Raw genomic sequence first — 23,801 nt, 5'->3', positions numbered from 1 at the left:
TGCTACGTTCCAGAAGCACATTTTCACCCCCTTTATGTCCCCACCTTTTCTTTCTCCTTATCTCATCCTCTCGCCTCTCTCCTTCCTTCTTCTTCAAGTCTCTCCTCGCTTTCATTCCACCTATACCATTTGTCTTCTATTTTCAGCTTCTATAACCTACTTTAACGTGTTCCCCCCTCGCCCTTCTTGCTGTAGCAATTCTTCTTAACCTTTGTTGTATTTCTCTTTCTTTCTTCGTTAGATTGTTATCTATGTAGATCCCCTTCCCCAATTTACCTTTCTCTCTCATTACCTTCGTCTTCTCCTCCCATGATTTCAACGTCGCAATTACTATCGTGTTCTTTTTTCCCACCCTTACCTTCAGTGTCCTTTCTACTTCTACTTCTAACCTCATATTTTCCTTTATGAACTCTGTCACCGTCCCATTGTTGCTTTCTTCCCGCCATTCCTCGCCTTTTATTACAATATTCCTCTTTCTTCTCTCCCTTTCTGCCCTGTCCTGCTCCTCCTCGAACCTCCTGATTCTGTCCTCTAACTCTTTCTTCTCTCTTTTCCATCTTTCCCACTCACTATCCCTTCTTTCTCTTTCTGCCTCCGTCTCCTTCCTCCACCTCTCTCTCTTCCTCTCTCTCCGTTTCCCATCTTTTCCTCTCTTCCTCTCTCTCCATTTTCCATCTTTTCCTCTCTTCCTCTCTCTCTCCTTCTTCCACCTTTCCCTCTCTTCTTCTCGTCCCTTTTTCCATCTTTCTCTCTCCCCTTAACTTTCCCTTCTCATCTCCTCTACCATCTCCACTATCACCTCCAACTCCCTCTCTATCTTCTCCATCTTCATGTGTTTCACACTTTCTCCTGTCTTCTTTGTCACTTTTTTATACTTTTTATACCCTCTCTTTGGGCTTTCACCCTTTTCTTTCCTTTCTTCTTTCCCCTTTCTCTTCTTCCTCCTTTTTCCCCTTCACTTTTCACTTTTTCACTTTTCACAGCGCTCACTACCCACGTGTTGCCTTCGCCTGCGTCCAAATCGGAAGTCCTACATGTGATACATCTATTTCATCAGTCTATTCTACTGTGTTAACTCTCAATATATCCTGCGCGTCTGCGTACCGCCAGTCTGATCGTCAAGTTGTAAAAAGGTCACCTCGCCCCGTTTAACCCGTAACTCTGCCTGATCAAAGAAATCAGTACCTAACAGCAGGCTGTGTCTTGCCATTATCTTATTCGAGACAACATGCAACGTGACCGGAAATTCATACCCATCGACCGACATTACTTTTTTAAACTCGCCCCAGGTCTCATTGTCAGTCGAACCCAAACCTTCAAAATTAAGCTTACAATTACCTAGAGATGGTAATCCTAACTTCGCATACTCGTCTGATCGTATAAGTGTGAGATCGCTATCCGTATCCACTACCGATATAAATTTACAGTCATCTATCGACACTTCTTTCTCGTATTCCTTCTTCTCGGGTCTTGAAATGAAGTCAGTCTTTTTTGGTCGCGCTGTACACTTCGCCGCCATATGTCCAAATTCGTTGCATTTAAAGCACTTAGCACCTTTTTTTTTCTCCGGACACTTAGCACTTAAATGATCCGCACTGCCACAACTGAAACATCCTCTTTTGTCACTAACTGTTTGCCTTGACTGATTTCGCACTTCTGATCGTCTTCCCATATTATCCTTGCGTTTCCCAAATTTTGTTTCCGCCTTCATATCTCTTTTCATCGCTTCGTACTGCTTAAAACGTTCTTTCAGCTCTTGCATGTTCCTAGCTCCGTATAACATAGCCTTATTTATGACCTCGTCAGGAATACCTTGAATAATATAGCCAATTTGCGACTGTATATCGACTCTTGCTTGTCCCGCAATCTTACGCATACTATGCATGTATTGCTGTAGACTCTCATCTGGTCTCTTCGTTCTACGCGCTAACTCCCGATGTATCTGCTGGTCACTTACTACATGCTCAAATTCGTCTTTCAGCGCCTTTCTTAGCTTCGCCCAGCACTTCATGCCTCGTTCTTGTCGCACGAAAGCTTGAGCGGAGCTTGTGAGCAGTTTCTTCGCGAAAACTACCATGTGCATGTCTGACCAACCACACACATCTGCCATTTCTTCGAAGTCCTCGATCCACCGATTTATACTCAGCAGATCATCCCCGCTGAATTTCTGTAGCGAGTCCTCTACGCCTTTTAGCGTTAACACTGTACACTTATGCTTGTCTTGCCTCGATCGTCTTATCGCTGGAGTTACCCGAACTCCGCCGTCTTGATTATTGAGATTGCGATTTCCTGAACCGTTAACGTCTAAACGATCCCCAACCACTCCAATCTCATCGTCGTCGTCGTCTTCTTCTAAATCGTCGTCGTTGTTATCATCTGGATCGTCTTCTTGCGCACCGTGTTCCCGTTCTAAGCGTAACGCAGCAAGCAGCGCTACTGTCACGTCCCGCGCTGCGCACGCGCCGTAACGTAGACTAAAACTACCAATAGCGCGAGTGAGCGTTTCAATTTGAGATTCAAATAAAATTTAACAATTTGTATAGAAACCAAATTCGAGTCTCACAACCCCCACGGAATAACCCGCCACACGACGACTCCTCCATGGTAGACCTAATTATGAATAAGCGTAGCGACATAGAAGACACTCAGAGATAGACGGAGAGATAATTCCTTAGTTCAGAGTAGTTAATTCCTCAGTTCTGTGTGATTAGTTCCTCATTTCTTGGTGATTAATTCCTTGGTCGATCAGTTCCCCAATTCTTGGCAAGTAATTTCTTCGTTCATAGCGATTAGTTCTCAATTCCTTTAGCTCTTAATTTCTCAGTTCCTTTGCCTTTCAATTCTCTAGTTCCTTAGTTTTTCAACTCTTAGTTCCTTTAGCTTTTAGTTTTTTGCTCTTTGTTCTTAAGGTCTTTAGTCCTTTAGTTCTTTAGCTTTTAGTTCTTTAGCTTTTAGTTCTTTGTTTCATTAGTTCCCAGTTCTTGTCAGTTTTGTTAATCGACGTGTTAGTATTTGTCAAATTATAAATTATTGTAAATCAATTAAATTAAAATCTTGTAATTAATAAGAGTGAAAACGTGTCGCAAACGATTGTAACTTGGAGTATTCGAAATCTCAACGACAATTCTGTCAATACCCAATTAGAATTAGAATAAACATTTGTTGTGGAAAATATTTGTCTAATAATGTAATAGAATTAAGCGAACATTTATTTTCACCAACCTTAATCCTCTCCCGTGCCAGTACTTCTGCGCGTAGCAGGTTAGCCGAAACGTGAAGTCTAATTGCCAATCGCATTAAACATCAGACAGCGCTACCATTTAATCTAAATTTAAAAATTAACGGCAACACAATCAAAACAAATCAAACAAAAACGTAACACTACCAGCTTGCGTTTTCTGCCCGCTAGTCTCAGCTGTCGTCTTCTCAGTTCGTCTTTTAGCTGAGATATTTGCATCTGGGCCACCTGCTCGTCAGTCAAACCTGCTTCTCCTGTATTGTAGCCAGACATTGTTCTGAGATATCACTTTAACGAAAACCAGTCACTTAAACCCTTCACTTGTCACTTGGCACTCTAAATCCCGAACGAGCCCCCCAAAATATGTGGTAACTTATATGGATCTTAGAGTAAGAACAAGTAATGATGTTTTATTTAGAGCTTAGTTTAGTTTAATAGGCGATACTCAATACAAAAAACTGATTACAATCTCGTCGTACGTCTTATTATCATACTCTCCGGCTCCTCCACTTACACTCTCTGACTTCTCCATTCACACTCCGCGACTTCTCAACTCACACTGCGTCCTCTCAACTAACATTCTGGCCGTTCTAGCATCCCTTTGTCTTTTCCTAGGCCCACTACACACGTGTTCCGCAGACGCTCGTTGCCAGGGTCACTTAGGCCTTTTCTACAAAACTATACAATTGAAAAGACCGACGACACATTGATGGACCCGACGGCGTCTTGGCTCTCGCGACATTGTTCATGGTTAACTCGATGTTTCTTAGGCCCTTTTCCCCGATACTATATGCATATTCAAAATATTTTCAGTAAAAGTTGAAATATGATGGTATTAAAATCTAAACCTATCCATTCGCTATGATGTATCACATTTCATGTACAAGAACATTTTATGGTAGAAAGGTTTTAAGATGAAAACTGGCTTTGAAATGTTTATTATGTTTCAAAGACCTGTTTTGATCAGAGAATCGACTGAGGACATACCTACTAATATTCCAGTCACAGTTATTGATATAAAACATTATATGGGAATTAACAGAGAAAAAGTATAGAATCAATAAAGTTCAAATAAAATGGAACCATTATCCCATTAGATGTAAAATGTAATACACTTAAATATAATTGGTAAAATAATATTTAGGCTAAGATTTTCAGGTTTAACCCCTTTCAATGAATATAACGACTAGTTTATAATTTTAACAATTTTTCATGGTCTGCCGTTACGTTAGTATATTGTGCACGACGTATTTTCGATTGTACGTGATTATGCTGGTTGGAAAGTTTTACATATTACATATTATGATGATATTGTTATGTTTTGGCATTTAACTAACGTCTAACGAATGTTACGTAACATAAGAATTGTTTTTATTATCAAAAACATATGTGCAATTACGAACGGGGGAAACCCGGCGAGCACCGCCGCTGCCGCCGCCAAAATGGTGCAGAAGCCCCTCACTACCCTGATGGCCACCGTCCTGTGCAGCCTCCTGACCACTAGGAGACTGCGACGGTTGGTCATCAGGTCCTCCGCCCAGACCGGAGCTCCGTAGAGGAGCCTCGATCGCACCACGCCGGCGTACAGCCGGTGCACTCCGACGTCGGACCCGCCCAGCCGAGGCAGCAGACGTCCTAGGGCGTTCGCCGTCGCCTCAACAGGCGGCGTCAGGCGCTCGAAGTGAGCGCCGAAGGTACAGTGGCTGTCGAGGGTCAGGCCCAGATACTTTATGCTCGTTCCGACCCCGATATCAGTCCCTTCCAACCTCAGGCGGTAACCCGCTGGAGGCGTCCCGTGATCGGCCTTGCGGCAAAACCACATTGCCTCGGACTTCTCAGGGGACACCCTCAGTCCCAATCCCTTGATTTCGGCGACCACGCAGGCCACTGCCAGCTCCTCCAGGCGGACGGTTCTACCCCATGCCGTACCCCAGACCAGCACCGACGTGTTGTCGGCGTAGCACGCCAGTGCCGAGTTGGGAGGCATCGGCGTCCGAAGCACTGCGTCATACGCGATGTTCCACAGCAACGAGCCCAACACCGAACCTTGCGGGACCCCGCGGTGTACAGCCCTCCTGGTCACCCCTCCGCCCCGGACGGTGTAGACGATACTCCGGTCCCGGAGAAACGCCCGGACCACATCCCGCAGATATACGCCCCTAACTCTAATGATAACCCAACATATATATATGCAACGAGCGTAAATATCTTGTCTACAACTGTTGTTGGAACAAAGAGTACATTATAACCTGTTACCTCGGCGTTATAATCCATTCGACTAGCTCTATTATCTTCAACGAAATAGGGGATCGATCAATTTCGTGGCGTTGATCATATTATCGTAACGGGAATTTACGACTCCCGTTGACGCGCTTCCTTGAGATAGCGTCTCTCCGCTAATGGTCGACAAAACAGTAACATTTAAATGTTTCAATCGTGAATAATATATTGGACATGAGATTATTTACATATATTATAGATATGTGGCGGCACGTTTCACAGAACTTTCCAACGGCTTCGTGATACAAAGCGCTACGCCGTCAAAGCGCAACACCGACGTACCCAATGTGCTGTCACGTAATAATAAAGAAAATGAGGTTTTTTAAGTAGGAGAATGAGCATTTGCCCATTCATATGCTTTATTAGCTGCAGTTTACAAACTGAGGTTACTGACTAAAGGACCGGGGTTTTTATTTCTTTATTATGACTCATATCTTATGGGTGGGGGTCTGGCTATTGTCTTCTCTCTTAGTTATCACAATACTAGGTGTTATCGACATATCCGATGTAAGTGGATGCCTGCCTTTTGGGTGGTCGTTACACCTGCCTCTTGGGTGGTCGTTATACTCCCCCCTTCGTAGAGTGAACTTAGTCCTCTAAGTTCTTGCGTTTCTTTAAAATCGATGGATGGAATTTTTCCTTGGGCGGTGTTGATAATTCAAAACTTACTCTTGATTTCTTTTCTGTTCCTGGTTGCACAGGTGATATCGGTGCTTAAATGTTTATAGGGACGGAAGGTGTTGCAGGACTAATGTTGGGTGTATTATTAACGATGTTTTCTTAACTTTGCAGCAAAATATGTGAATACATAATTTTGACAGTCCTATCTTATTGAGCAGATACAAGCATATGAGTTCAATGGATATATATCCTATTACCGGCAACGTAGTGAGACCCCAAGTTTTAATTCGTGTTATTCTGTGAGAAAAAGTTAATTGATTGGCTCTATTTTCTATTTGATTCAGGGTATCAGTATAGCCGTTTAGGTTGCTTATTATTTTAAGAGTTTTTTCTAAGGTGTCAAGCATTAAGAATAAGTCTACATTATCAGTTATATTTATCATTTTGGTCTTAATATCGTAAAAAACGCTCTTGGGGTTACCACTGATTCTCATACGGTTGTCTCCATACAATATGTCTACAGTTATTTTAGTTTTCAACAGAGAGGGTTGCTTCAATTTAACAATTTGATGTCCTTCTTTAGAGAATATATTGAGTTTTATTGGTTTTTCTGGTGCAGCTATGTAGTGATTTTCGCTTTTGAGTGGTATAAAAGTTATTTCTACGATCTTATAGACTGTGAATTTACAAAATCTCATGGTACTGTCTACACTAATTATTCCAGATGCGCAATCGTGTTTTGGACGTCTATCATGTATGGGTTGAGTTTGTTTGCAAATATACAATTCGTGTTTGATTCGACATTGCTTGTCCAGATACATCTGATCTACATTCATATAAGTTAATCCTGAGGTGAAAAATATCGGATGTTCGACTAATGGGGCGAGAAATGCTCCATTCTTTTGAGTCAGTATGGAGTATACCTGTTCTATTTCCCATTCTGAGTCAATTAACGTTGGAATTGAAATTTTAAAGAAGATCTTTTCGTTTTGGACAAACAGTGTGAGTGTAGAGATGTCTAAAATGATTTGGAAATTATTTTCTTCTGGTAAAAATCCTTTATTCACAATGTGATCTCCTAAAGCTTTAGCGTATTGTTCTAAGAAAGTGTGATGATCCATGATCTGGGGGCTAATAATTCCTTGTTTTCCTAGTAAAACTAAATTAAGTATTTCATCGAGTTGAAAGTGTAGATCTGACAAAGCGCTTTCCATGGAAATAATCTTGACTACTAGAAGTTCTTGCCTGTTTACTTGATTTACTTTTTCAAATTGTTTTAGGCTGTCGGTGTTTAGGATTTTCCTAATTAGAGCGGTTTGATTAGCCACAATGGTTTTTAATTCGTTTCTTTCGCTAAATAGTTTGTCGATATTCTGGTTTATCAATTGTAAATCGTCAGAATCTAAGGTTCCGAAAAGTGTTTTGCTAATTGAACCTATAGCGTTTATTAATCCTCTCTTAACTTTGGAACGAGTTAATAATCTCAAATGTGTTCCTAGTGTTTTGATGTTATTAAATTTGTTGGTTAAGGAAAGTATCTCTGGTTCTATTTGACATGAGGTGGTACAATGTTTTTGGGTCTCTGTTATATGTTCTCCTAATGTATCGATGTAGTTAAATATGTCGTTTACATCTATTCCTATATATACGTTAACTTTTTCATTATACAAATAGCCTCTAGATATTTTCTCGTGGAAAATGGCGTCACTTTCGATTGGTATTAATTCCAATCCTAGCACGAAGGTTGTGCACGAGATGAGCGCCCTGAAAAGTATGGTTTAATTCTGTTACCATGTATCTTTTTAATTTGGTTATTGATTAGAATTTCGTAATAAGGAGTCATAGCCTTTTCGATGTGGTAAGGACCTAACCATTCGTCGTCCAATTTATCTGCTTTGTGATCATTATGTACAAGAACAGCGTCTCCCTCTTTAAATACCGTTTGTGTCTTAATGATTTTTCTTTGTTCGTCTCGCATGTAGCGTTTTCTACTTTTTTCGAGTGACTGTCTAGCTAGTGTTTTGTATTTCTCTAATTGTTTTTGCCATAGTGTAAACATTTCTTCATATGTGTAGTTGGGGGTTCTGGATATTGAGGATGGGAGGTTAGCTTTTCGCCCAAAGGTTAGTTCAAAAGGTAAAAAACTGGTTGCATCGTGTATTGCTGTGTTATATCCTAAGCATACGAAGTTTATTACTTCGTCCTATTCTTTTCATATATTCTATTTTCGTTGCAGGCTCCAAAGCTTGTGTCTTGTCACAACGTCTTTGCCGAAGAATGAGACGCGCTTTTCGAAAAACTCTATCTGTGCGATACAATTGTTTTATCCTCGGTGGTGGTTATAACGCGAGACACGTTCCCTGGTGCAGCACGTTAAATAATGACAGATACGAGAACCTGTGACACTGGTTTAACGAGTAACAGGTGGATCTGATCCTCCAGTTCAGTGACACTGATTTTGATGGCATTTGATTTGTTAAGGCGCAGTCGTTCTTGGATTTGATACTCTCGAAAAAGCTGGATATTTTTCTGTACCAAGCTGCCAGAATTTGATATCTCTGTCCACGAGGATAAGAACACTAAGACAACGTTCAAGAAGTAGAGATCGTCCTCCAGACCATAAATAATAATATTCTTTCGGCCCTAGAAACCTCCGTTCCAGCTCTCACATGGGATTTCAATTGCGTTGAGAGATATCTTTATTCCCGCTTCTGAGGTATGTTACATGACAAACACAGAATCTCTCGCATCTTAAATCGGCTGGAGAAGCGCTTCGGCACACTATGTTACTTTATCGCATCGTTCATGGAACACGGCAAGTGCTATAGAGCCATAAAGAGGCGTATCAGGAAGGCCCCTGACGGATTCACGAGTTCTCTGGATCCAAAGAATTAAAGATTCCAAAAGCATGTTTCCGCAAGTTAGACGAGTGCTAGGCAAAAGGGCTAACCTCGCGATCTTTGTCCTCAAATTTTCTTCAGACGATTCTCGCCGTCTTCCATAGTTGAATATCCTCCTGGCTTAGTGCGACAGGGTAGAAGATGCATTGATTACTGGTACCAAGCCGACAAACAAGTTGAGATCATGACGTCTCCGTTGCCGCCGGCTCCCCATACTTAATAGTAACGCGATGAGACGCCAAGAATAAACGTGTACGCAACACGTGCTTCTGTTATTCAGAATTGTGCAAAGTGACTTCCTTTCACATTATAAACTGTTCTCTATACAGATCTTTAATTTCCATTGTGCTCGCGTGCTATTTCATCACTTTAAACTTGTTAAACTTTTATCACTCGTTACAATAGCACTTGTTATTTGTATGCAGGGAAGCATTCTTTGTCCGGTCTTCTTTCTATCGCGCGGTATGTTTCGTGAATCCCGCAAGACCACTGGGTACAAATTTTGAATGTGTGCGCCGAAATGTGTGTGATGGTTTCTCAGATCCCAAATTTCATAACCTTGAAGATTCAGACCTTCGTTGAGTCGGGGCCGCTGGAACAATGTCTGCACCTTCACCCAAGGAAACAGGGCTAGTAACCGCTCCGGCTCCGATGTCACAGGGAATTATTTCGCACGGGTAGATTCATTAACGATTCAATATATGTTTCTGAATGGGAAAAGGTTATCTGGCTTCGATATCTTCAACGCAATACCAATATAGCTCCCGCAAAGATACACATTCCTTTTCACCTTGATCTTCATAGATCTCTTGAACCTGCGTATTTTTTTAAGATATGGAAGATACGGAAAATGGTTTTTTTTGCTAGGAAAGGCTAAGAGCAAATCAAATCCAGCCAGGTACAGATCAATGAGTTTGCTGTTTGCAGAGTATCCATTAGTAAGGTCTTTGAGAGTGTGGCACAGAGACTCATACTGTTTCATTGTAAAGAGGCTTCCATTCTTCCCAGCCAGCAATTTGGCTTCCGGGTCAAATACAGTAACACAGCTGATACGATACGGTTTCCTTAAACATCTAGTTCAGGTGATTTGGTCCATAATCTCCGGAAGGTGTTTCATTGGATGGCGCAAGCTATAATGTCGTCTTCGGGGTGGATGGCGGGCTGCAACGTTCAACACCTCCACCCTATTTAATTTGTATTTTAGTCGTGTTTTGAGCCTCTTCCATCTCAATAGCAATCTTAACCTATGCGCGTTGGTATTTGCTGATGACCAGCTGATTTACGCGGCGGCAATGTATACGTCAAAAATTAATTCCAAGTCACAGAAAGTTTCCGATCGAATTATGGTTTACTGTGGTAACTGAAAGTTCCGTATAAATACTAGCAAGTGCGAGTCTATCCCTTTTGGTGTGTGCATGTCTAGACATTTTAATTTCAACCGTGATGTGTCTCGACATTCTCGCTAATTTCTTATCACCAAAAATAGCCCCTATCCGTTCCGCATAAGAAAATGGTCAAATATCTCGGTATATATTTGTATTGCAAATTACAGATTACACAGCACATTAAAACGCAAATGTACAACAAATCAGAAAAGACTTTTATAGTAAATAATGGTTCGTTCTTCTCGAAGCATCTCTGCGTGAAGTGTAGCCTTCTGTTGCACAAATTGCTGGCAATTATCCCGACTTATGCCTGTCCGATTTGGTTTAACGTCACAACGAGCCAGATGGTCCAGCTTAGGCGTTTCAAATGGAAATGTCCGAGGCATTGCATGGGACTGTATCGCTCGAGCTATTTTACAAAGCAATACAAATATCTTACATAATTTTATGTAATCTGTAGGACGCGGTGAGAGTGCCATGGACTCTCAGTTGACCTGTTCATGTTAGAATTAGCGAAGAATCATAGAGCCAAAGTACGTCTAATCGTCGATCAACTTTGATGAAGATTTATCTGATCCAAATCATTACTTATATAATTTTTTAAAATGAATTCAAAGTAGAGTATGCACCATCTATTTTCCTCTTCAGCATTAATATTTCAATAAAACCGCGAACATGTATACACCACGATAAATAATTTACGATTGCAACTATAATACATTTTTATATGCTACTAAGAACACCTACACCTGCTTATATGCAGTGTGTTGGATCCTCGAGAAAGAGATGGCATTTGTCAGTTATTTGTTACTTGTATCGATATAGAAGTGTAACAACACTAGTGGTTTTGGGCAACTTGTCTGAAAGTTAATTTTTCTACGATTTGGATGATATTGAAATATGTTGCAAGGCTCAACGTTGTGGACAATTTTTTCCTATACATATGACTGGCGATCGTTAGTTTACAAATTATGTAAAAAAAATGTACAAACGAAACTTTGGGTCAACTTTGCTAATAGGTTACATTAACCCTTTTGCTCCTAACGCCCTATCTATTCGGCATGTACGATGTGACGCAATAAAATCGTTTGTTCTTTGTAACTGCAAGACAGGTTACATTCAAGACTTTCTTATTTATACTGAGGCTGGTACTACCACAGGGTCCTAACATAAGGACTGCGGTAAATCAGGAAGTATTGTAATGTCCCTCCTAAAACCATATTTAGGTAAAGGCCACACCCTTTACGTCGACAATTGGTACGCAAAACCCGCATTATTTGATATATTACACAAAAATTTTACAAATACGTGTGGCACTGTAAAAGAGAAGAGAGAAGGAATACCAGAAATGAAAAATTACAAAAAGGAGAAGTGTCCTTTCGCTCGTCAGTAAATATATTAGCCATAAAATGGCACGATAAAAAAGAAATTTTCATAGTTTCAACAATACATACAGAAGAATTTGTGGATGTATCAAAACACTACAGTGCACACAGAATTTTACAGAAACCATCTCGGGTACACGACTATAATAAATTGATAGATGTTATATACAGGATCGACATGGTCATCAGCACTATAAATTTTACTCGCAAAACAACGAAATGGTACAAAAGAATATTTCTTCCATTATATTGATATGTGTTTATGGAATTCATATTGTTTGTACAAATTGAAAACCAACAGAACAATATCAATTGAGAAATTTCAACTGAAATTAATACGACGTCCTATTACATCCGGAAATAATCACTCATCAAAACTCAACGGAAGACATTTCCTTCACTTTATGAAGCTACAGGAACAAATAGATCACGAAGATGTGTTGGGTGTCCGAGAAACGATAAAAGACGAGAATCTCGTTGTCAATGCCAAGAATGTGATGTTGGCTTGTACGTGTTTGCATGTTTCAAAACATATCATACTGAATTAAATTATTAATCACTGTATATTATTCTTTCGCTATTTTCAATCGTTAATCAGACTCTTTATACCCATTAAATAAGTTTATATCCTTTATGTAGAAATTATGGGTATATTTTTTTTAAAGAAAAGTCCCTTCTCTTTCCAGATAAACTATCCACGCGCAGTGCGTACACTTTCATACCCAAGTCGCACTCCTATCTCCCTGTGGTACCGCTGGTAACATGTACGTCGCGTCGGCGTGGGGAATGATCCCTCGGATGCGGCGTCCATGGCTAAATGGGGTGCGGCGACGAAGGAGCGGAAGACGTCATGTCGATAACGGTCTTGCACCGTGAATAAATAGATCGAAACACCTAATGTTTAAATAAAGGAATCCGTTCCTTTTGTATCTGTTGACGACTTGGCAATGAAAATAATAATGAAGCCTCGGACGCAGCGCTTCTCGGTCCTAGAATCATGGCGCCGCTGGTGGGTGGCAGGGTTGCTTGCCCGGTCTGTGAGAAAAGGGAAGTTCACCTTTTCTTCATGACGCCATCAGACCTGGACAGGCACCTTGGTCAACATCACACGGATGCTCGCAACTAGGGGATGTTTATTTAGGGGATGTTTTAGGATTTAATCGAAGGCATGTGTAACGAGGACAAGACCAAAATCAAAATAATAGATAATATAGGGGTCGAGATCAAGATCCTTAGAGGAGTGAAGCAGGGTGACCCCCTGTCGCCGCTGCTATTCAATCTATGCCTAGAACCTCTGCTGGAAATAATAGAGGAGCAAACCAGAGGCATTAATGTCAGTCATGTGAGAAAAGTACCATTCCTGGCTTTCGTTGACGACATTGTTCTATTTGGTGAAGATGAGAGGGAGGAACAACATCAAAGGGATATGCTCCATGATTACTTGAAGGGCCTAGGAGTAGTGACCATATCAGGAGAGAAAAGCCAAACTTTCCAGGTGGTTGCGAAAAAGGACACCTGGTTCGTAAAAGAACCACGAATAAGCCTCGAAAATACCAACATACTAACTGTTGATCCAGGTGAGGCCTTCAAGTATTTAGGCGCCAAAATGGAGACTTGGAAGGGTATCCATTGTGGCATTATAGTGCCAGAAATTTCGAGCGTGGTCAGAAGAGACGCTCTCTCTGAAACCATTCCAGAAAATTGAACTACTAATTAAGCACATCTACCCTCGATATATTTACCATCTGCTGATAAATCCACCAAGCGACAGTGTGATAAAACTGTTGGATAGCGAAGTCAGGCAAGAAATAAATGCCACATTATATCTGGTGCCTTCGACAGCCACTGGTTTTTTCTATGCTATGCTCCAAAAGCTAATGGGAGACTAGGTTTATCGAGGTTCGAACACATTATCGAACTCGGTCCCCAAAAATGTGCGATAAATCTTAAGAACTCGATCGATCCAGCAGCATCTAGTCTGATTAATGAAGAGAGCGATAAGAAATTAAAGAAAATAGCGAACTCCCTGAGAATCAATTGATCGGCCACTTCTGAGGACATAGAAAAGACCAGAAAGAGATTGAAGCGAGCACATGTCGGAGCAATGGTCGGAGTTAAGAAATCAGGGCCATGGAGTTAATGACTTCTCAAGGAATAAAACCGGCAACGTGTAGCTTGAGAAATATAGTCTGCTCAAGCCCTCGAGATTCATCGATGCCATAAGACTTAGGGACAAACACCTTTGGGACGCGGGCTGTATTGGCACGGGCCGACAAATAAGTAGACGTAGCTTGTAGAAGATATCGTGCCCAACCGGAAACCCTCGGACACATCTTAGTGCGGAGCCAATACCCCAAAGGCCTAAGGATTGAGTGGTACGATGAGGTGAAATCAATCCTTGCCGACAAGCTAATGAGAAATAACGAAGTATTTGTCGAACCAACATTGAGAGTAGGGGGCAATCTGCTCAAGCCGGACCTCGTAGTTAAAAACGAGGAACGGAATCTTGTGGTCGACGTCACCATCCGCTACGAGAATAAAGATTACCTCCTTAAAGTGGAAAAAGAAAAGATCGACAAGTAAATACTTCCCACGCCTAAACTATCTACGATGGAGAGGTTTTATTCGTGGTCCTGGGCAGTAGAGGGGCGATAACGCCGAATACAGAAATAAACATAAAACATATGGGGATTACTGAAAGTGAAACCAAGACAATTGTGACGAACGCCTTGTGAAGCTCCATTGAGATATGTAATAAATTTTTAGATGGGTCTCAGGGAACTCATTTTATTTTATTATCTAAATTATTTTATTCGTGTATGTTATTTATTTATCCTTTTATATTCCGACATAAATGAATTCGGACAACAATCTTTTATCGAATGACAAATCTCAAATTATTTATTTATAGGTTATTTATTTATTTTTTAAAAAAGATAACGTCTACTATTTATTAATTAACTATATTTGTGTATTTATTTATTATCTATTTGACGTGTTAATTGATTTATCCATTTCAAGGCAAATATTAGTTGCAAATCCCTAGGAGTGGGTACCTCGGAAGTATGGGCCTCGTTTTCGGGGTTCCACAGTTTGGGTGTAAGCAGCGCGCAGCTATTTAACGGTCGCGCTATGGGTTCCTTGGAGAATCATGGTTACTCGGGGGCAGGAGAGACTTCGGTCTCCCCTGCTGAAGTCGTTCATCTACCTCACCGTGGTACCGCCGGTAACATGTGCGCCGTGTCAGCGTGGGGATTTGTCGCCCGCACGCGACGTTCATGGTTAAACGGAGTATGGCGACAAAGAGCGAAAGACAAATTATGTTCCAATTATAAATCGACTTTCCGATATAACGGTTCTTACAGTGAAGTTATGAAACTTAAACATCTAAACAAAGGAATACGTTCCTTCGATGGGAATCTGTTGACGGACTGGCTTTTATTGGATAACGGAATGATTGGATGTTGGTACAGAATTCAAAATTCATGTTCTGCAATTATTAATAATAGCAATGCAATCTCGGACGCAGCGCTTCTCGGTCCCGGAAGCGTTGTAGCGGATTCATCCGCTTTGGAGGGGACCACGCTTGATAACGTATGCACGACCACGAACTCCGAATCAGTATTCAAAGTTATGGTCCCATTGGTGGGGGACAAAATAGCTTGCCCAGTCTGCGAGAAAAAGGAAGCCCACTTTTTCTTCCTGAACTTAACAGACGTAGACAAGCACCTCAAAGAACATCATTTAGTAACCCCCATCCAATGGGAATGTGTTACTTGCGATAAGCAGTTCCCTAAGCTCCTTGGGCAAGATGCCACATATCATGGTGTAAAGGCTCAACGCAAAGTAGTGAAGGTTTATTTAAATGTGATGCTTGCCCCATGAGCTTCGGGACTCAGAGAGGGCTATCGACTCACGAACGGTATGCGCACCCTGCCGTTCGCAATAGAAAAAGAAGGGAAGTGACAGACACTGAGTGACTTCCCTGAGTCGAGACCATATCAGTAGGCTATGGTCAGAAGAAGAGGTTATCCTCTTGACAGAGTTCGAGCAAAAATATAAAGATTATACACCCTAACCTAGAAATATGCAAAATCTTAACGAGCAAAACGGCTGAGCTGATCACAAACAAAAGAAAAAGGCTAAGAATGATCAACGAAAAAACGAGCCCTCAGAAGGGTACACAAGAGACAGAGGGCGGGTGCGATCATGCTGACCAGGCAGCGCGCCACTTGGATCGGATAAAGCCATAACAAGTGAAGAATCAGTCCGCGAGTGGCGACGTGGCTTGGAGAATGAAATAGAAAAGTCTACCGAGGTTCCTTTTCCGTTGAGAGACATTTATGTCTTATTAAGTAATATTCGGAGGGATGATGCGACACACAACAAACTAGCGACCAGTCAGGCACAACTGATCGGTTGGTATCGCGAGCCTTGAACGTTATTAGCGTCCAAGGTGGAGAATTATAATAAATGTAAAGAGCGAGGTTTAGTTCACCTTATTTATTCCACTCAATACTCAGAATACAACTGTATTTAAGTTCACTGAGTTCCACTTAATACTCTGAATACAACTGTCTTTGATTCACTGGCTATCCTGTTAAATATAATGGTCACTGACTGAATACTGTTATATGTTAACTCTTAGAATACTGGTGCAAGAGTGTCTCTTGGGGATGTTGCTGTCGTAGAGGAAGGTTCGTGGTGGGTGTGTCTCAAGTCTGTTTCTAACTGATCATTGGGTAAAGACGTATGTAGCATTGGGGAAAAGGGCCTAAGAAACATTAAGTTAACCATGAACAATGTCGCGAGACAGTTTACCTCATCTTCTTGTAACATAGGGTGCACATCCTTCTTATAGGCTTGCCCTCCTGATTCTTACGTATCTCCAAATGGTGGGCCACCTTCGTCGTTTTCTTCGGATGGTTGTCGGGCGCAGTATTTTCTGAGGACCATTCGGAAACGAGAATTTCCCGAAATGCTAATTTCCGATACCACTTGATGCTTTTTCGTGTCGTAGTGGCATATGAGACCATCTGGTCACTTCTGTCGATACCAATATTTCCATTATTATATGCAATTACTGCCAAAGGTTTCTGTTTCGAAGGACATCCGTGATATGTAGAATTTGAACTTGAAATCATAATGCGTGCATGTTTTGTTGATAATATTCTAACATTTCGAACATCTCTCCATTTGAGGATCACAATACCGTTCTTATCTTCTCGTGCTATCATTTCATCTTTCTTCAACGGGTATGACGTTACGGAATGGGGCATTTATTTTTTGTTGTGCCGTACGGTTCTAACGACATGCGTCCTAAAATTTCAAAATTTCACTGCTAACTGATAGCTCGCATAAAAGTTATCGACGAGCAAAGTTCGTCCTTCATTTAGCAATTTATCTGCAAGTTCAATGCAGACGTTTTCAGTTATGCCAACTTGCTTATTTCCGGTGATTTCTCGTCCAGAATATACCTTTACAGTTACACTGTTGCGTCGGGCAACACTACCTAAACCAGGCCACATACCGCGGGCAAGATGGCAGCCAGATGTCTCCGGATCCTTACTGCGTACCCTCAATAGTCTCAAGTACCCTCCATAAATCTCAGGAATTTCCTAGTCAACATCCTTCAGACCGAACAGATATTCTTTCGCTGAATTGTTTCCTAAAGTTTATGGTCCACCATGGGTTGACACGGGAAAGTTGCCTTTTCTCACGTATGAAAGCCTCCCACTAGCAACTTTATCTCGAGGGCGGTTAGCATCCTTCCTCACCCACCATCATAGCAAATAACCAATTAACAACGAAGCCTATTTCCCTCACTCTCTTAGCCAAAATCGTCATCAACAAATCCGATGGTTCCGTGCGCTAGACACACCCATCCTTAGCTTTCCTCCGCCACAGCATCGTCACCGAACCTCACTGATTTTCCATCTTTCAAACAGTCAACATACTTTTGACCGGGTTTATACAAAGTTGTTGGAATAAACTGTGATTTATAACTTGTTATATCAGTGTCATATTCAATTAAACCACCTCTATTATCCTAACCGAAATAGGGGATCGATCATTTCGTGGCATCGATTATCTAATCGTAACGGGAATTTACGACTCCCGTTGACGTGCGTCTCTTATGTCGAGTTTGACCGGTCACTTCATGTTGGTGTAATTTTTGCTCTGCATATCTATTAGTCTCTGTGGCTTATCACATTTTCATTAACGAATAACGAAAACACTTCACTTGCGCTAATGTCAGACGGCAAATCCATCAGAAGTTTGCTTTTTCCCGTGAACGGAAATGTCTGTTGCCTGTTAGCGAATTCATTCCATTCAATATCGTTCAACGAATTATCAATAGAGTCGAATTTCTCTTCTTCGTTTATACCAAGTTCTTTCAACATGTCTTTGAGGTCTTCGCTTGCATATACTTCCTCAATATTCGAACTCGATGAAATTCTATTTATGATTTTTTTTCTAAAATTCACTACTTCGTCATCACTACTCTCCTCACTTTCAAATATATTTTCACGCTTTTTACTGAACACTTTGAGGATGAAAAATCACTAATGTACGTCTCACAAGTATGCTTCTCGACTCAAAGATCTGAGATATCTGCCATGAGATCCCTCGGAATACTCTAGCTGGAAAGTTTATCGCTTTCTCAGAACTAAATATGTTCTTTACAATGAATCGAAGACAATAAACAGTGAATCGAAGGGGATAAACAGTGAATCGAAAAAGATAAACAATGAATTCCCGCTTATCGCTCTATTTACGTTCTGCGTGTCGGCGGTTGGATTTGGGCCCCGCAGGAAACAGCCGAATCACGCTGGGCGACGAACCTATTAAGGGAGGTCTATACCCGGTTGGAACAGATCCGGGCCGAAGAGAGAAATTATAGGGAAGCGCTGAATAAAAAATTAGAACATTTTGTATGCACATCTCTACGTGGAGCACTAGCGAAAAGCATGAGTGAGGAGGAGAGCATGAAACAGTCGAAGCCCCGAAACAGAAAAGACGGAAAAGATGGAAAGAATAGTGGAAATCGGAAGAAGAGATACTTGTTGAAAATGACAACGTGAATTCGTGCTCGCCATCCATATGCAGATGCGTTAGTTATAAGAAATAGTAACTAGAAGATAATCTTAGTTACAATCGATAGATTTAATCGATAGGCTTAAGATGCTTTTTTGTTTTTATCCCTAGTTCTTGTAAGCGCGTGCAGTAAAGGTTTTTTTGGCTCACAATGGTCAGATATATATATCCATTCAATAAAATAATAACTATTGTGATCCTACTCCTGAGTATAGAAACAACAACGATACTTTTACGCACGTTGTCAAGAGATCTCTAAGAATGTCCGAGAAAGTTGGTCGACGCTGTCGTGAACAACGACCTGGTATACCTGGTGCCGGCCAGGCAACCGCCAGAGGCAAGAGAGGTGAAGAGGCTCTATGAAGATTTATGGGGTCGAAGCAGGTCCATCCAATCCCATAGTCCCAGGAGATAGAGCCTCCAAATTCTTATCACACGATGTGTTTCTGCCGATACCGCCGAGGATATAAGCGGAAGATTGAAAAAGATGAGAAATAAAACTGCGGCACCGCCAGACGGATTACAAAAGGAGCACTTGATGATACCTGACATGCTTGCAATAATAACAAAAGTGTATAATATATTTTGCTTCAGTTTCTATTTTCCAACGACATGGAAGGAAAATAGGACAACGTTGATACCTAAAACAAATAAGGATATCAGCAAGGTCGAGAATTGGAGTCCTGTAATTATAGGCCCCATTCTCGGCCGAATCTTTTCGTCAACCCTCGACGGCAGGATAAGGAGGGGTATCGTGCAAAGTTTAAGGCAGAAGACGGATGTAAAATAAATATTGAATTATTTAACACTGTCTTAAACTATAGCAAGAGAAACAATGTGTGGAGGGAGGGGGCGGGGGTATTCACTATTGTGAATATCTCCAAAGCGTTTGACACGGTACCCCATTCGGCGATAAAACCTTGCCTGGAGAGGAAAGGTGTTCCGACCCCTATAATAGACTTAATAGAAAATATGTACTAGAATTGTAAAAGAAAGATAAAAGCTAAAGATAATATAGGGGTCGAGATCGAATTCCTTAGGGGAGTTAGGCAGGCTCACCCTCTGTCACCGCTGCTATTTAATTTGTGTTTGGAACCGCTGTTGGATGAAATAGAGGAGAAAACCAGTGGCATAAATATAAATGATAAAAATATAGTCCCAATCCTGGCTTTCGCTGACGACATCGTTTTGCTGGGTGAAGATGAGAGGGAGGCACAATGTCAGGTGGATACGCTCCACAAATACCTGAAGAGCCTGGGAATGTCAATCTCGAGAGAAAAAGGTCAAGCGTTCTAGGTAGTCGCTAAAAAGGGCACCTGGTTCGTCAAAGACCCTAAAATAAAATTAGAAAAAGCTTTGGTATCAATCACTGACACTTAGCAAGCCTTCAGATATTTAGCTGCCAAAATGGGGCCTTGGAAGGGTATCCACTGTGGCATAATAGTGCCGGAAATTCTGAGCGCAGTGAGAAGAGTCAGAAAGCTCTCTTTTAAGCCATGCCAGAAAATAAAGTTAATTGTGAATTACATCTTCACTCGCTACATTTATAATCTGTTGAATAATCCAGCAAGCGACGGTGTCTTGAGAATATTGGATAGCGAAGTCAGGCAAGAAATTAAGGCCATGCTACATCTGGTGCCTTCGACAGCCACTGGTTTCTTCTATGCTCCGAAAGCATGCGGAGGATTAGTAAACATGTGGTTGATGGAGTATAATTTGCTCAAGCCATCAAGGTTTATAGATGTACTGAGACTAAGGATGAACACCTTTGGTACAAAAACTGTATTGGCACGAACCGAAAAAAGAATGCACGTAGCTTTCAGGAGGTGTCGCGCCCAACCAGGAAACCTAGGACACATCTTAGGTTTGTGCCAATACACCAAAGGTCTAAGAATAAGAAGACAAGATGTGGTGAAGTCTCACCTCGTGAATAAATTCAGTAAGTAATGAAGTATTTGTCAAGCCTACGATAAAAGTAGGAGGTAATCTATATAAGCCGCACTTCGAAAACGAGGAACGGATTCTCGTGGAGATTGCTTCCTTAAAGCGGAGGAGAAGGTCGACAAATACTTCCCACACCTGAACCACCTAATTGAAAAATACAGTGTGGACGATGGAGAGATTTTACCCATGGTCTTGGGCAGTAGAGGGGCCATAACGCCAAAAACCATCGAAATTTTAAGGAAACTTGGCGTCACGAAACGTGAAATGAACGCGATTGTTATGAATGTTGTAAGTAGCTCTATAGAGATGTGCAACGTATTTTTAGATGGATGAGCAAAATATTATTATTTATTTACTTGTTTATTATTATTTATTTTAAATGTTAAATTATTATTGTTATTTATTTATTGACTATTATTTATTTATTTATATATCATTAACTACTATCATTAACTACTTCTAACTACTAATAGCTGAAGGCGCAACTATTCAGGAACTGAGCAAGAATAACTGCGAATATGCTCTGCTACTTCCAACTTTACCTTTCAAGAGATGCATTTGCCTCACCGACCATCGACTCTTAGTTTGACCAATTTCAGTCGAACGATCCACTCAAAACAAAACTCACGCAGCTACCAGAAAAAGAAATCCACTTCAGATTCAGACGAACATGAGAGAAGATTTGAAAATCTCCGTGATGGACGATCCACACAACCAATACTACGGTACCTATATACGGTATTTACCGGAAGCAGGCTCGATATTTGGATGACACCAGACGGTATCTTACGCGTCAAAAAACTTCTTTTATAGCCAATGGCCTTAAAGTTCATTTTCTTTTCGAATTCTTACATCTATTTAAGAGTATTCGGAATAGTTCACTAAAAATGATTTCTTAATTGATGGGACCTTAGTTTTGTGACACGATGGCTAATAATAGAGAAAAGACATCCGCAATTTTACTCCCTTTGAAGCCTCACGTGGATCACAGTAAAGTTTGTATTTTTTCACGAATTTTGAGCTTCTATGTCTTTATCTTTTTTTGAACTCCAGACCATTTTTTAAAAATTCGAATTCGAAAATCTATTGGACTTGCACATAATAATGCAACTATTGTGTAGAGAACCAATAGAAAGAATAGAACTGAGTTGCTATCAGTTGCTGTGCAAAGTGCAAAAATTGTAGAAATCAGGATCAAATAAAACGCTGTTTTATTCGCTAAATAACTTTTGCGAGAACTAATAAACATTTGAGGCTAGATTTTTGCACACTTTTCAAAATTAAAAAAAGTCATATTTCCACAAAGCGTCAAGTTCGTATACTGAATTGTATATAAATATGTAGCGGCACATGAGTAGAGGACAATTCAAATCATGACGCTGTTTTGCCTCGGAGTATAAACATCGTTAGGACACAAGTAATGTAAGAACAAATAAACTCTGGACAAAACAACGTCGCCGCTACGCATAACCGCATACCTTAAAGCCATGCCAGAAGATAGAATTATTGACCAAATATATCTTCCCTCGATATGTATATTATCTGCTGATAAATCCCCCGAGTGAAGGCGTTTTAAAGCTTATGAATAGCGAGTTCAGGCAATAAATAAAAACAATGCTACACCTGTTACCATCTACTGCCAGCGGATTTTTCTACGCTCCAATGAACTGTGGTGGATTAGGGCAACCGAGATTCGAACATATTGTGAAGCTCGGCACCCTAAGGAGCGCTTTAAAAATCAAAAGCTCAATAGATCCAGCAGTGGCAAGTTTAATTGGAGGCAACGAGGAGAAAAAATTAATGAAAATTGCTAACTCTCTGAGAATAAATTGGCCAGCCAGCTTGGAAGATGTGGAGAAGGCAAAGAGAAGATTAAAAGCAGAGCACATTAAGGAGTGGGCAGGATTAAAAAAAAAAAACAAAAAAAGTCAGGGCCAGGGTGTCGCTGACTCTGCGAAAGAAAAAGTGAGCAACGTAGGGAGTACCATTTGCTAAAGTCATCCCGCTTCATCGATGCCCTGCGTTTGAGAACGAACACCTTTGGTGAACATGCAGAAGGTGCTATGCCCGACCGGAAAACCTGGCACATGTGCTAGGGTTATGCCAGTTTACAAAGGGCCTACGCATCAAAAGGCACGATGAAGTAAAGGACTTTCTGGCCAATAAATTAAGAGAACAGAATGAGGTATTTGCCGAACCAACAGCAATAGTGAGGGGTAATCGTTACAAGCCGGACCTCGTAGTTAGAAACGAGGAATGATTTCTCGTAGTCGACGTTACCGTCCGCTACGAGAATAGAGATTACCTCCAAAAAGCAGCCAAAGAAAAGGTGGACAAGTACCCTTCTTGTCTAAAAGAATTAAAGAAAAGATATGGCGTCGGTAAGGGAGCCGTTCTGCCGGTGGTCCTTGGCAGTAGAGGAGCAATAACGCCGGAAACAGTTAATAATTTAAAAATGATGGGAATTCCTAATAAAGATATAAAAACGATAGTTTTGAATGTGTTGAGAAGCTTTGTGGAGATGTGCAACTTATTTTTAAATGAATGAAAAATAATCATTATTTATTTAATTATTTATTTACTTATTATGTATTTATTTATTGTTATATGGATTGATGCAAATGGCAATTATATTGAAAAATAATTAACACATTTTATAGGTAATGAATTGAATTTTCATTTCCTTTCTGCTTCATTTCAGTCAACCGAGTTCTGCCCGAGCAGTCGAGCTATACGGACGTGTGAATCAATGCTTCCGTAAGTGCGACAAGTGGGAAAACAAAGTGACTCATAATAGAACGAATCGCTAAATGATGGAGAACATGCAAAAAATACCACCAATAAAAATATTAAGCGAAGGTGAAACATTACCGTTACCACCGTTACACCGTTACACCGTTACAAACATTACCACCGTTACAGTACAAACTAGCAGCAACCATGTACAGTT

General features: G+C 40.8%; 2 protein-coding genes across 2 annotated transcripts; both read right to left on the bottom strand.

Moving 5' to 3' along the window:
* Window positions 1–1,078: 1,078 nt before the first annotated feature.
* On the bottom strand, window positions 1,079–3,728 carry LOC138184351 (uncharacterized). The gene is made up of 2 exons (XM_069122235.1): window positions 3,389–3,728; window positions 1,079–2,443 (listed from the first exon to the last, which is right to left on the bottom strand). The coding sequence occupies exons 1-2, from the start codon at window positions 3,509–3,511 to the stop codon at window positions 1,079–1,081; spliced, it is 1,488 nt and encodes a 495-aa protein (XP_068978336.1). The 5' UTR covers window positions 3,512–3,728.
* Window positions 3,729–5,868: 2,140 nt separating this feature from the next.
* LOC138184350 (uncharacterized) lies at window positions 5,869–8,198 on the bottom strand. Its single transcript, XM_069122234.1, has 2 exons — window positions 8,011–8,198; window positions 5,869–7,903 (listed from the first exon to the last, which is right to left on the bottom strand). The coding sequence occupies exons 1-2, from the start codon at window positions 8,196–8,198 to the stop codon at window positions 6,241–6,243; spliced, it is 1,851 nt and encodes a 616-aa protein (XP_068978335.1). The 3' UTR covers window positions 5,869–6,240.
* Between the last annotated feature and the right edge of the window lie 15,603 nt (window positions 8,199–23,801).

The sequence above is a fragment of the Bombus flavifrons genome, chromosome 10 (genome assembly GCF_040668555.2).
Source record: "Bombus flavifrons isolate JBK064 chromosome 10, iyBomFlav1_principal, whole genome shotgun sequence".
NCBI classification, from domain to species: Eukaryota; Metazoa; Arthropoda; class Insecta; order Hymenoptera; family Apidae; genus Bombus; species Bombus flavifrons.
The sequence above is the reverse complement of the archived record's forward strand: the minus strand, read 5'-3'. Positions and strand labels throughout refer to the sequence as shown.